This window comes from Notothenia rossii (assembly GCF_949606895.1).
Source record: "Notothenia rossii genome assembly, chromosome: 2".
NCBI classification, from domain to species: Eukaryota; Metazoa; Chordata; class Actinopteri; order Perciformes; family Nototheniidae; genus Notothenia; species Notothenia rossii.
In genome coordinates, this window is record NC_136904.1 from 91,280,390 (window position 1) to 91,294,135 (window position 13,746).

The 13,746-nt window shown below is 41.0% G+C and overlaps 4 protein-coding genes across 4 annotated transcripts; all 4 read left to right on the plus strand.

The window, feature by feature from the left end:
- Positions 1–688: 688 nt before the first annotated feature.
- LOC307029758 (trace amine-associated receptor 8a-like) lies at positions 689–2,266 on the plus strand (the record flags this gene model as incomplete). Its single annotated transcript, XM_079665839.1, has 2 exons — positions 689–1,181; positions 1,450–2,266. Exons 1-2 carry the CDS (start codon positions 1,009–1,011, stop codon positions 2,264–2,266), a joined length of 990 nt encoding a protein of 329 aa, XP_079521965.1. The 5' UTR covers positions 689–1,008.
- A 1,630-nt stretch (positions 2,267–3,896) lies between these two features.
- Positions 3,897–5,958, plus strand: LOC307028533 (trace amine-associated receptor 8a-like). Its single transcript, XM_079663628.1, has 2 exons — positions 3,897–4,755; positions 5,024–5,958. The coding sequence occupies exons 1-2, from the start codon at positions 4,583–4,585 to the stop codon at positions 5,838–5,840; spliced, it is 990 nt and encodes a 329-aa protein (XP_079519754.1). The 5' UTR covers positions 3,897–4,582; the 3' UTR covers positions 5,841–5,958.
- Positions 5,959–8,198: 2,240 nt separating this feature from the next.
- Positions 8,199–9,500, plus strand: LOC307029760 (trace amine-associated receptor 8a-like; the record flags this gene model as incomplete). The annotated part of the gene is made up of 2 exons (XM_079665843.1): positions 8,199–8,371; positions 8,640–9,500. 2 exons carry the CDS (start codon positions 8,199–8,201, stop codon positions 9,454–9,456), a joined length of 990 nt encoding a protein of 329 aa, XP_079521969.1. The 3' UTR covers positions 9,457–9,500.
- A 2,325-nt stretch (positions 9,501–11,825) lies between these two features.
- On the plus strand, positions 11,826–13,271 carry LOC307030318 (trace amine-associated receptor 8a-like). The gene is made up of 2 exons (XM_079666662.1): positions 11,826–12,023; positions 12,292–13,271. The coding sequence occupies exons 1-2, from the start codon at positions 11,851–11,853 to the stop codon at positions 13,106–13,108; spliced, it is 990 nt and encodes a 329-aa protein (XP_079522788.1). The 5' UTR covers positions 11,826–11,850; the 3' UTR covers positions 13,109–13,271.
- Positions 13,272–13,746: the final 475 nt, after the last annotated feature.

Consider the following 13,746-nt stretch of genomic DNA (forward strand, 5'->3'; position numbering starts at 1 on the left):
ATAAAGCACTTGAACGCATCAAAGCTTTGTGATTGGCGTGACCCCATGTATCGGGGCGTGGCTAGTGGGCAATGGGCACTAGTTAGCTGACGTTGTCCGAGTCAACAGGAGTGACAGTCCGCACACACACAAGACCGCAATTATGGCAGAAGCAAAAAAGCCCCAAATATATCATTTTCACTCCGAGTGGGAAGATGATTATTCTTTTGTTTAATTCATAATAAGTTGTGAATTTTTAAGGGATGAGATTTTTTCATTTCATATTTTAAGTTTTGTTTCCCGTGTGAACACCGTCTTTTTTTACTTCCGGTATTTATTTTCCTCCCTCCGCGGACTGGCCATCTGTAGAATCTGGAGAATCACAGAACAGCCGGTCGTCAAGGGCCGGCTCGATTCGCTGACGGCCTTCACCACCCTTAATTTGTTATGTTTTTAAAAGGCATCATTGAAGTTGCACCGACAGAGGTCCCACGTTTCCCCGCAGCGAGACTCCCCCCAGTTAACAGTTCGCTAGCACCCCCCCCCCCCCCCCCTCTCTATTTGGACTGGTAGATCAGACTGACAACTTTAAAAGTAGTTCTTGGTTCAAAAAAGGTTTGGCACCCCTGGTCTAGAAGCAAGTTGGCTTCATTGATCCTTTGACCATAACTCTGAGGAGCCACTCCCACAATGTAACTTATCAGCATGGCTCACTTGGTTTCAATTCTTAAAATATTGATCTTTTAAGAATCTTTACACTGTAAAACCACTCTAGATGAGAAGGAAAAAGTAGCCACCATAATCAAATAAGATGATGTCAGTGCCGGGAATTACGAAAAAAACAAGTTGCATGGAAGTGATGAAGACTGAGATGAAGATGACTGCAGAAAACAAAGTAGAGCTTAGGGATTTCAGTCTTAGCTAGAGAGAAAGTAATAGTAGGGGCAGGACAGATGAGAAGAGATATATCAGCTGTATAACGGAGAGCTTTGCCAGAACACAGCAGCTTCTCAACACGTCTCTCTGCAGATGGAGACTCCCCAAATTGATGAACTCTGCTTTCCACAACTCTTCAACAAATCCTGCAGGAAGCCTACGCCAGCTCAGTCAGATGTCCTGCTCGCTTACATCCTGCTGTCCTTCATCGCTCTGATCACTGCAGCTCTCAACCTGCTGGTCATCATCTCTATCTCCCACTTCAGGCACAGACACACTTTCTGCTTAAGCTTATATATGTTCATGATTGGAAAGTAACAGGATTTAGCAATGCATTCCTTTTAATTAATGTTTCAGATAATAGTTGTTCTGTTTTAAATGATAACATATTCAAACCTGACGTTTTATGACAAAATAGTTTAAGCAAGCACTGCTCAACAAATGCATGTCCATGTCTTCTTTGTGTTTTAGTGCTGTTTGTTGTTACAAGCTATCATTGATAATTGTATTTATGGTGAAATTCTTCCTTTCCAGGCAGCTCCACACCCCCACTAACCTCCTCATCCTCTCCCTGGCTGTCTCAGACTACCTTGTGGGCCTCATTTTGATGCCTATTGAAATCCTTTTAATAGAGGCTTGCTGGTATTTGGGTGACCTGATGTGTGCTCTGTATTATATTGTTGTTTTTATCATTACCTCTTCTACGGTTGGAAACATGGTGCTCATATCCATTGATCGTTATTTTGCTATTTGTGACCCTCTACATTACACCACCAAAGTAACTCTGAACAGAACACAAATCTGCATCTGTCTGTGTTGGATTTGCTCTGTTATCTATAATTGTCTAATTTTAAAGGACTTTCTGAGACAACCTGATTCATATAATTCTTGCCATGGAGAGTGTGTAGTTGTCATTAACAATATCACAGGCACGGTTGACTTAGTTGTTACCTTTATTGCCCCCATTACTGTTATCATAGTTCTGTATATGAGAGTGTTTGTGGTGGCTGTGTCTCAGGCTCGAGCCATGCGATCTCATGTTATAGCTGTCACTATGCAACGTGCAGTTGGTGCAACTGTTAAGAAATCTGAGATGAAAGCAGCCAGGACTCTTGGTGTTGTTGTCCTTGTGTTTCTAATATGTTTTGTTCCATATTACACTCCATCCCTTATAGGTGAGGATATTGAAACTAGTGGTTCAACCTCAATTGTACTCTGGTTGCTGTTCTTTAACTCCTGCCTGAACCCATTGATTTATGCCTCGTTATACCCCTGGTTTAGAAAATCTATCAAGCTCATTGTTACCCTTAAGATACTTAAGTCTTACGCGTGTGATTCTAAAATACTGTAATGACGGGCTGGGCTTGAGATATATTCTAAAAAACCTCTGTTCAGATGGACATATTTGTTGCTATTGTTGCTGAGTCAGAATGCAATGTGTAATGGCTGAAGAAAGATTAGACATTATTTAATGCAGTAAAACATATGTAACTAAAAGTTATTAAATAATTGAATACAAAATAAAACTGGAAAATATGACATTGTGTTGAAGAAGTAGTAGTTTTTGACCTGTGTTGACTTCAGTTTGACCAGTATTCTGTTAATGATATGTTCAATCGTTAATTTAGTAGACAATATGCAGTACAGACTGATTGAGTATGTCGTTGGCAGAAGGTGAGTGTGCAACTTCAAGTGTGTGTGTGTGTGTGTGTGTGTGTGTGTGTGTGTGTGTGTGTGTGTGTGTGTGTGTGTGTGCGTGTGCGTGTGTGTGTGTGTGTGTGTGTGTGTGTGTGTGTGTGAGAGAGAATGTAAAAGCTAAAAAAATGGAGAAAAAACATATTGTAAGATGCACATATTTACCATAATTTGTGAATTCTATGTGAAAAGTTAGGAATTCCTTGTCTCACCACACCGAGGCCTCTGACACCCTATCATTAATCCTTTCCGAAGTAAATGGTTTTACTCTGTACAGGAAGTATAAGGATGCTTCCAACAAAGGGGGACAGCTAAGCATGACAGCAAGATGTTCAATACAATTGTTCAGATCTTCATTTGAGTACCTCGGCATAAGCTTTTCCTGGGCAGTTGAGCAACATGATACCTTGATATGAAGAGGAGTTGATCATCTCTCAAGATTGAGGAGACATGTCTGCCAGAAACCTGAACAATGTCTAAACTAGAGCCTTTAATATTGCTGGGCAAATCTCATCCATACCTGGCGCTGTGATATTGGGATATGGGTAAAGCTTCCCTATAATCTTCCAACTTTTCATTATCCATTGACAACATTTTGAAAGTGTTTGGGAGCCCTTCAAAGTGCCTGACAGTATAAGGATATCAGCAGCTCTACTCCTGAGCTGAACACTCTGAAAGCCTGTGTCCCTTTCCTGAGTCATCTGGGGAGTGCCAGAACTTTCTTGAGGCGAACAAACAGTCAATCTCATTGGCTTTCCCAATCTCTTGCCTTTATGTTGTTTTTGTTTCAAAATAACCCTGGAACAACCAGGCCCAAAAGGCTAAATTACCTAATCCATTGTCTAGAACAGGGGTGCCCAACCAGTCGATCGCGATGGACCAGTCGATTGCGAGATGTGTCTAAAAATAGAACAACAATATTCTGTTTTATTGTTAAAGTTCTATAACATAATCTTCCTGTGCCAGAATAAAGCACTTGGACGCATCAAAGCTTTGTGATTGGCGTGACCCCATGTATCGGGGCGAGGCTGGTGGGCAATGGGCACTAGTTAGCTGACGTTGTCCGAGTCAACAGGAGTGACAGTCCGCACACACACAAGACCGCAATTATGGCAGAAGCAAAAAAGCCCCAAATATATCATTTTCACTCCGAGTGGGAAGATGATTATTCTTTTGTTTAATTCATAATAAGTTGTGAATTTTTAAGGGATGAGATTTTTTCATTTCATATTTTAAGTTTTGTTTCCCATGTGAACACCGTCTTTTTTTACTTCCGGTATTTATTTTCCACCCTCCGCGGACTGGCCATCTGTAGAATCTGGAGAATCACAGAACAGCCGGTCGTCAAGGGCCGGCTCGATTCGCTGACGGCCTTCACCACCCTTAATTTGTTATGTTTTTAAAAGGCATCATTGAAGTTGCACCGACAGAAGTCCCACGTTTCCTCGCAGCGAGACTCCCCCCAGTTAACAGTTCGCTAGCACCCCCCCCCTCTCTATTTGGACTGGTAGATCTCGGCAGACTGACAACTTTAAAAGTAGTTCTTGGTTCAAAAAAGGTTTGGCACCCCTGGTCTAGAAGCAAGTTGGCTTCATTGATCCTTTGACCATAACTCTGAGGAGCCACTCCCACAATGTAACTTATCAGCATGGCTCACTTGGTTTCAATACTTCAAATATTGATCTTTTAAGAATCTTTACACTGTAAAACCACTCTAGATGAGAAGGAAAAAGTAGCCACCATAATCAAATAAGATGATGTCAGTGCCGGGAATTACGAAAAAAACAAGTTGCATGGAAGTGATGAAGACTGAGATGAAGATGACTGAAGAAAACAAAGTAGAGCTTAGGGATTTCAGTCTTAGCTAGAGAGAAAGTAATAGTAGGGGCAGGACAGATGAGAAGAGATATATCAGCTGCATAACGGAGAGCTTTGCCAGAACACAGCAGCTTCTCAACACGTCTCTCTGCAGATGGAGACTCCCCAAATTGATGAACTCTGCTTTCCACAACTCTTCAACAAATCCTGCAGGAAGCCTACGCCAGCTCAGTCAGATGTCCTGCTCGCTTACATCCTGCTGTCCTTCATCGCTCTGATCACCGCAGCTCTCAACCTGCTGGTCATCATCTCTATCTCCCACTTCAGGCACAGACACACTTTCTGCTTAAGCTTATATATGTTCATGATTGGAAAGTAACAGGATTTAGCCATGCATTCTTTTTAATTAATGTTTCAGATAATAGTTGTTCTGTTTTAAATGATAACATATTCAAACCTGACGTTTTGTGACAAAATTGTTCAAGCAAGCACTGCTCAACAAATGCATGTCCATGTCTTCTTTGTGTTTTAGTGCTGTTTGTTGTTACAAGCTATCATTGATAATTGTATTTATGGTGAAATTCTTCCTTTCCAGGCAGCTCCACACACCCACTAACCTCCTCATCCTCTCCCTGGCTGTCTCAGACTACCTTGTGGGCCTAATTGTGATGCCTATTGAAATCCTTTTAATAGAGGCTTGCTGGTATTTGGGTGACCTGATGTGTGCTCTGTATTATATTGTTGTTTTTATCATTACCTCTTCTACGGTTGGAAACATGGTGCTCATATCCATTGATCGTTATTTTGCTATTTGTGACCCTCTACATTACACCACCAGAGTAACTCTGAACAGAACACAAATCTGCATCTGTCTGTGTTGGATTTGCTCTGTTATCTATAATTGTCTCATTTTAAAGGACTTTCTGAGACAACCTGATTCATATAATTCTTGCCATGGAGAGTGTGTAGTTGTCATTAACAATATCACAGGAACGGTTGACTTAGTTGTTACCTTTATTGCCCCCATTGCTGTTATCATAGTTCTGTATATGAGAGTGTTTGTGGTGGCTGTGTCTCAGGCTCGAGCCATGCGATCTCATGTTATAGCTGTCACTATGCAACGTGCAGTTGGTGCAACTGTTAAGAAATCTGAGATGAAAGCAGCCAGGACTCTTGGTGTTGTTGTCCTTGTGTTTCTAATATGTTTTGTTCCATATTACACTCCATCCCTTATAGGTGAGGATATTGAAACTAGTGGTTCAACCTCAATTGTACTCTGGTTGCTGTTCTTTAACTCCTGCCTGAACCCATTGATTTATGCCTCGTTATACCCCTGGTTTAGAAAATCGATCAAGCTCATTGTTACCCTTAAGATACTTAAGTCTTACTCGTGTGATTCTAAAATACTGTAATGACGGGCTGGGCTTGAGATATATTCTAAAAAACCTCTGTTCAGATGGACATATTTGTTGCTATTGTTGCTGAGTCAGAATGCAATGTGTAATGGCTGAAGAAAGATTAGACATTATTTAATGCAGTAAAACATATGTAACTAAAAGTTATTAAATAATTGAATGCAAAATAAAACTGGAAAATATGACATTGTGTTGAAGAAGTAGTATTTTTTGACCTGTGTTGACTTCAGTTTGACCAGTATTCTGTTAATGATATGTTCAATCGTTAATTTAGTAGATAATATGCAGTACAGACTGATTGAGTATGTCGTTGGCAGAAGGTGAGTGTGCAACTTCAAGTGTGTGTGTGTGTGTGTGTGTGTGTGTGTGTGTGTGTGTGTGTGTGTGTGTGTGTGTGTGTGTGTGTGTGTGTGTGTGTGTGTGTGTGTGCGTGTGCATGTGCATGTGCGTGTGCGTGTGCGTGTGCGTGTGTGTGTGTGTGTGTGTGTGTGTGTGTGTGAGAGAGAATGTAAAAGCTAAAAAAATGGAGAAAAAACATATTGTAAGATGCACATATTTACCATAATTTGTGAATTCTATGTGAAAAGTTAGGAATTCCTTGTCTCACCACACCGAGGCCTCTGACACCCTTTCATTAATCCTTTCCGAAGTAAATGGTTTTACTCTGTACAGGAAGTATAAGGATGCTTCTAACAAAGGGGGACAGCTAAGCATGACAGCAAGATGTTCAATACAATTGGTCAGATCTTCATTTGAGTACCTCGGCATAAGCTTTTCCTGGGCAGTTGAGCAACATGATACCTTGATATGAAGAGGAGTTGATCATCTCTCAAGATTGAGGAGACATGTCTGCCAGAAACCTGAACAATGTCTAAACTAGAGCCTTTAATATTGCTGGGCAAATCTCATCCATACCTGGCGCTGTGATATTGGGATATGGGTAAAGCTTCCCTATAATCTTCCAACTTTTCATTATCCATTGACAACATTTTGGAAGTGTTTGGGAGCCCTTCAAAGTGCCTGACAGTATAAGGATATCAGCAGCTCTACTCCTGAGCTGAACACTCTGAAAGCCTGTGTCCCTTTCCTGAGTCATCTGGGGAGTGCCAGAACTTTCTTGAGGCGAACAAACAGTCAATCTCATTGGCTTTCCCAATCTCTTGCCTTTATGTTGTTTTTGTTTCAAAATAACCCTGGAACAACCAGGCCCAAAAGGCTAAATTACCTAATCCATTGTCTAGAACAGGGGTGCCCAACCAGTCGATCGCGATGGACCAGTCGATTGCGAGATGTGTCTAAAAATAGAACAACAATATTCTGTTTTATTGTTAAAGTTCTATAACATAATCTTCCTGTGCCAGAATAAAGCACTTGAACGCATCAAAGCTTTGTGGCGTGACCCCATGTATCGGGGCGTGGCTAGTGGGCAGTGGGCACTAGTTAGCTGACGTTGTCCGAGTCAACAGGAGTGACAGTCCGCACACACACAAGACCGCAATTATGGCAGAAGCAAAAAAGCCCAAAATATATCATTTTCACTCCGAGTGGGAAGATGATTATTCTTTTGTTTAATTCATAATAAGTTGTGAATTTTTAAGGGATGAGATTTTTTCATTTCATATTTTAAGTTTTGTTTCCCGTGTGAACACCGTCTTTTTTTACTTCTGGTATTTATTTTCCACCCTCCGCCGACTGGCCATCTGTAGAATCTGGAGAATCACAGAACAGCCGGTCGTCAAGGGCCGGGCTGACGGCCTTCACCACCCTTAATTTGTTATGTTTTTAAAAGGCATCATTGAAGTTGCACCGACAGAAGTCCCACGTTTCCTCGCAGCGAGACTCCCCCCAGTTAACAGTTCGCTAGCACCCCCCCCCTCTCTATTTGGACTGGTAGATCTTGGCAGACTGACAACTTTAAAAGTAGTTCTTGGTTCAAAAAAGGTTTGGCACCCCTGGTCTAGAAGCAAGTTGGCTTCATTGATCCTTTGACCATAACTCTGAGGAGCCACTCCCACAATGTAACTTATCAGCATGGCTCACTTGGTTTCAATACTTAAAATATTGATCTTTTAAGAATCTTTACACTGTAAAACCACTCTAGATGAGAAGGAAAAAGTAGCCACCATAATCAAATAAGATGATGTCAGTGCCGGGAATTACGAAAAAAACAAGTTGCATGGAAGTGATGAAGACTGAGATGAAGATGACTGCAGAAAACAAATTAGAGCTTAGGGATTTCAGTCTTAGCTAGAGAGAAAGTAATAGTAGGGGCAGGACAGATGAGAAGAGATATATCAGCTGCATAACGGAGAGCTTTGCCAGAACACAGCAGCTTCTCAACACGTCTCTCTGCAGATGGAGACTCCCCAAATTGATGAACTCTGCTTTCAACAACTCTTCAACAAATCCTGCAGCAAGCCTACGCCAGCTCAGTCAGATGTCCTGCTCGCTTACATCCTGCTGTCCTTCATCGCTCTGATCACCGCAGCTCTCAACCTGCTGGTCATCATCTCTATCTCCCACTTCAGGCACAGACACACTTTCTGCTTAAGCTTATATATGTTCATGATTGGAAAGTAACAGGATTTAGCCATGCATTCCTTTTAATTAATGTTTCAGATAATAGTTGTTCTGTTTTAAATGATAACATATTCAAACCTGACGTTTTGTGACAAAATAGTTTAAGCAAGCACTGCTCAACAAATGCATGTCCATGTCTTCTTTGTGTTTTAGTGCTGTTTGTTGTTACAAGCTATCATTGATAATTGTATTTATGGTGAAATTCTTCCTTTCCAGGCAGCTCCACACCCCCACTAACCTCCTCATCCTCTCCCTGGCTGTCTCAGACTTCCTTGTGGGCCTAATTGTGATGCCTGTTAAAATCCTTTTAATAGAGGCTTGCTGGTACTTGGGTGACCAGATGTGTGCTCTGTATAATATAGTTGTTTTTATCATTACCTCTTCTACGGTTGGAAACATGGTGCTCATATCCATTGATCGTTATTTTGCTATTTGTGACCCTCTACATTACACCACCAGAGTAACTCTGAACAGAACACAAATCTGCATCTGTCTTTGTTGGATTTGCTCTGTTATCTATAATTGTCTCATTGTAAAGGACTTTCTGAGACAACCTGATTCACATAATTCTTGCCATGGAGAGTGTGTAGTTGTCATTAACAATATCACAGGAACGGTTGACTTAGTTGTTACCTTTATTGCCCCCATTACTGTTATCATAGTTCTGTATATCAGAGTGTTTGTGGTGGCTGTGTCTCAGGCTCGTGCCATAAGTTCTCATGTTATCGCTGTTACTATGCAACGTTCAGTTGGTGCAACTGTTAAGAAATCTGAGATGAAAGCAGCCAGGACTCTTGGTGTTGTTGTCCTTGTGTTTCTAATATGTTTTGTTCCATATTACACTCCATCCCTTTTAGGTGAGGGTATTGAAACTAGTAGTTCAACCTCCATTGTACTCTGGTTGCTGTGTTTTAACTCCAGTCTGAACCCATTGATTTATGCCTTCTTATACCCCTGGTTTAGAAAATCGATCAAGCTCATTGTTACCCTTAAGATACTTCAGTCTTACTCGTGTGATTCTAAAATACTGTAATGACGGGCTGGGCTTGACATATATTCTAAAAAACCTCTGTTCAGATGGACATATTTGTTGCTATTGTTGCTGAGTCAGAATGCAATGTGTAATGGCTGAAGAAAGATTAGACATTATTTAATGCAGTAAAACATATGTAACTAAAAGTTATTAAATAATTGAATACAAAATAAAACTGGAAAATATGACATTGTGTTGAAGAAGTAGTAGTTTTTGACCTGTGTTGACTTCAGTTTGACCAGTATTGTGTTAATGATATGTTCAATCGTTAATTTAGTAGACAATATGCAGTACAGACTGATTGAGTATGTCGTTGGCAGAAGGTGAGTGTGCAACTTCAAGTGTGTGTGTGTGTGTGTGTGTGTGTGTGTGTGTGTGTGTGTGTGTGTGTGTGTGTGTGTGTGTGTGTGTGTGTGTGTGTGTGTGTGTGTGTGTGTGTGTGTGTGTGTGTGTGTGTGTGTGTGTGTGTGTGTGCGTGTGTGTGTGTGTGTGTGTGTGTGTGTGTGTGTGTGTGTGTGTGTGAGAGAGAGAATGTAAAAGCTAAAAAAATGGAGAAAAAACATATTGTAAGATGCACATATTTACCATAATTTGTGAATTCTATGTGAAAAGTTAGGAATTCCTTGTCTCACCACACCGAGGCCTCTGACACCCTATCATTAATCCTTTCCGAAGTAAATGGTTTTACTCTGTACAGGAAGTATAAGGATGCTTCTAACAAAGGGGGACAGCTAAGCATGACAGCAAGATGTTCAATACAATTGGTCAGATCTTCATTTGAGTACCTCGGCATAAGCTTTTCCTGGGCAGTTGAGCAACATGATACCTTGATATGAAGAGGAGTTGATCATCTCTCAAGATTGAGGAGACATGTCTGCCAGAAACCTGAACAATGTCTAAACTAGAGCCTTTAATATTGCTGGGCAAATCTCATCCATACCTGGCGCTGTGATATTGGGATATGGGTAAAGCTTCCCTATAATCTTCCAACTTTTCATTATCCATTGACAACATTTTGGAAGTGTTTGGGAGCCCTTCAAAGTGCCTGACAGTATAAGGATATCAGCAGCTCTACTCCTGAGCTGAACACTCTGAAAGCCTGTGTCCCTTTCCTGAGTCATCTGGGGAGTGCCAGAACTTTCTTGAGGCGAACAAACAGTCAATCTCATTGGCTTTCCCAATCTCTTGCCTTTATGTTGTTTTTGTTTCAAAATAACCCTGGAACAACCAGGCCCAAAAGGCTAAATTACCTAATCCATTGTCTAGAACAGGGGTGCCCAACCAGTCGATCGCGATGGACCAGTCGATTGCGAGATGTGTCTAAAAGTAGAACAACAATATTCTGTTTTATTGTTAAAGTTCTATAACATAATCTTCCTGTGCCAGAATAAAGCACATGAACGCATCAAAGCTTTGTGATTGGCGTGACCCCATGTATCGGGGCGTGGCTGGTGGGCAATGGGCACTAGTTAGCTGACGTTGTCCGAGTCAACAGGAGTGACAGTCCGCACACACACAAGACCGCAATTATGGCAGAAGCAAAAAAGCCCAAAATATATCATTTTCACTCCGAGTGGGAAGATGATTATTCTTTTGTTTAATTCATAATAAGTTGTGAATTTTTAAGGGATGAGATTTTTTCATTTCATATTTTAAGTTTTGTTTCCCGTGTGAACACCGTCTTTTTTTACTTCCGGTATTTATTTTCCTCCCTCCGCGGACTGGCCATCTGTAGAATCTGGAGAATCACAGAACAGCCGGTCGTCAAGGGCCGGCTCGATTCGCTGACGGCCTTCACCACCCTTAATTTGTTATGTTTTTAAAAGGCATCATTGAAGTTGCACCGACAGAAGTCCCACGTTTCCTCGCAGCGAGACTCCCCCCAGTTAACAGTTCGCTAGCACCCCCCCCCCCTCTCTATTTGGACTGGTAGATCTCGGCAGACTGACAACTTTAAAAGTAGTTCTTGGTTCAAAAAAGGTTTGGCACCCCTGGTCTAGAAGCAAGTTGGCTTCATTGATCCTTTGACCATAACTCTGAGGAGCCACTCCCACAATGTAACTTATCAGCATGGCCCACTTGGTTTCAATACTTCAAATATTGATCTTTTAAGAATCTTTACACTGTAAAACCACTCTAGATGAGAAGGAAAAAGTGGCCACCATAATCAAATAAGATGATGTCAGTGCCGGGAATTACGAAAAAAACAAGTTGCATGGAAGTGATGAAGACTGAGATGAAGATGACTGCAGAAAACAATGTAGAGCTTAGGGATTTCAGTCTTAGCTAGAGAGAAAGTAATAGTAGGGGCAGGACAGATGAGAAGAGATATATCAGCTGTATAACGGAGAGCTTTGCCAGAACACAGCAGCTTCTCAACACGTCTCTCTGCAGATGGAGACTCCCCAAATTGATGAACTCTGCTTTCCACAACTCTTCAACAAATCCTGCAGGAAGCCTACGCCAGCTCAGTCAGATGTCCTGCTCGCTTACATCCTGCTGTCCTTCATCGCTCTGATCACCGCAGCTCTCAACCTGCTGGTCATCATCTCTATCTCCCACTTCAGGCACAGACACACTTTCTGCTTAAGCTTATATATGTTCATGATTGGAAAGTAACAGGATTTAGCAATGCATTCCTTTTAATTAATGTTTCAGATAATAGTTGTTCTGTTTTAAATGATAACATATTCAAACCTGACGTTTTGTGACAAAATAGTTTAAGCAAGCACTGCTCAACAAATGCATGTCCATGTCTTCTTTGTGTTTTAGTGCTGTTTGTTGTTACAAGCTATCATTGATAATTGTATTTATGGTGAAATTCTTCCTTTCCAGGCAGCTCCACACCCCCACTAACCTCCTCATCCTCTCCCTGGCTGTCTCAGACTTCCTTGCGGGCCTCATTTTGATGCCTGTTAAAATCCTTTTAATAGAGGCTTGCTGGTACTTGGGTGACCAGATGTGTGCTCTGTATAATATAGTTGCTTTTATCATTACCTCTTCTACGGTTGGAAACATGGTGCTCATATCCATTGATCGTTATTTTGCTATTTGTGACCCTCTACATTACACCACCAGAGTAACTCTGAACAGAACACAAATCTGCATCTGTCTGTGTTGGATTTGCTCTGTTATCTATAATTGTCTCATTGTAAAGGACTTTCTGAGACAACCTGATTCACATAATTCTTGCCATGGAGAGTGTGTAGTTGTCATTAACAATATCACAGGAACGGTTGACTTAGTTGTTACCTTTATTGCCCCCATTACTGTTATCATAGTTCTGTATATCAGAGTGTTTGTGGTGGCTGTGTCTCAGGCTCGTGCCATAAGCTCTCATGTTATCGCTGTTACTATGCAACGTTCAGTTGGTGCAACTGTTAAGAAATCTGAGATGAAAGCAGCCAGGACTCTTGGTGTTGTAGTCCTTGTGTTTCTAATATGTTTTGTTCCATATTACACTCCATCCCTTTTAGGTGAGGGTATTGAAACTAGTAGTTCAACCTCCATTGTACTCTGGTTGCTGTGTTTTAACTCCAGTCTGAACCCATTGATTTATGCCTTCTTATACCCCTGGTTTAGAAAATCTATCAAGCTCATTGTTACCCTTAAGATACTTCAGTCTTACTCGTGTGATTCTAAAATACTGTAATGACGAGCTGGGGTTGAGATATATTCTAAAAAACCTCTGTTCAGATGGACATATTTGTTGCTGTTGTTGCTGAGTCAGAATGCAATGTGTAATGGCTGAAGAAAGATTAGACATTATTTAATGCAGTAAAACATATGTAACTAAAAGTTATTAAATAATTGAATACAAAATAAAACTGGAAAATATGACATTGTGTTGAAGAAGTAGTAGTTTTTGACCTGTGTTGACTTCAGTTTGACCAGTATTCTGTTAATGATATGTTCAATTGTTAATTTAGTAGACAATATGCAGTACAGACTGATTGAGTATGTCGTTGGCAGAAGGTGAGTGTGCAACTTCAAGTGTGTGTGTGTGTGTGTGTGTGTGTGTGTGTGTGTGTGTGTGTGTGTGGCGTGTGTGTGTGTGTGTGTGTGCGTGTGCGTGTGCGTGTGCGTGTGAGAATGTAAAAGCTAAAAAAATGGAGAAAAAACATATTGTAAGATGCACATATTTACCATAATTTGTGAATTCTATGTGAAAAGTTAGGAATTCCTTGTCTCACCACACCGAGGCCTCTGACACCCTTTCATTAATCCTTTCCGAAGTAAATGGTTTTACTCTGTCCAGGAAGTATAAGGATGCTTCTAACAAAGGGGGAC

Excerpts from the sequence above, each read along its gene's own strand:
- LOC307028533 (XM_079663628.1), top strand. The coding sequence starts at position 4,583 with ATGGAGACTCCCCAAATTGATGAACTCTGCTTTCCACAACTCTTCAAC. Across the intron at positions 4,756-5,023 it reads ATCTCTATCTCCCACTTCAG|GCAGCTCCACACACCCACTA; the intron begins GCACAGACACAC and ends CTTCCTTTCCAG.
- LOC307030318 (XM_079666662.1), top strand. The coding sequence starts at position 11,851 with ATGGAGACTCCCCAAATTGATGAACTCTGCTTTCCACAACTCTTCAAC. Across the intron at positions 12,024-12,291 it reads ATCTCTATCTCCCACTTCAG|GCAGCTCCACACCCCCACTA; the intron begins GCACAGACACAC and ends CTTCCTTTCCAG.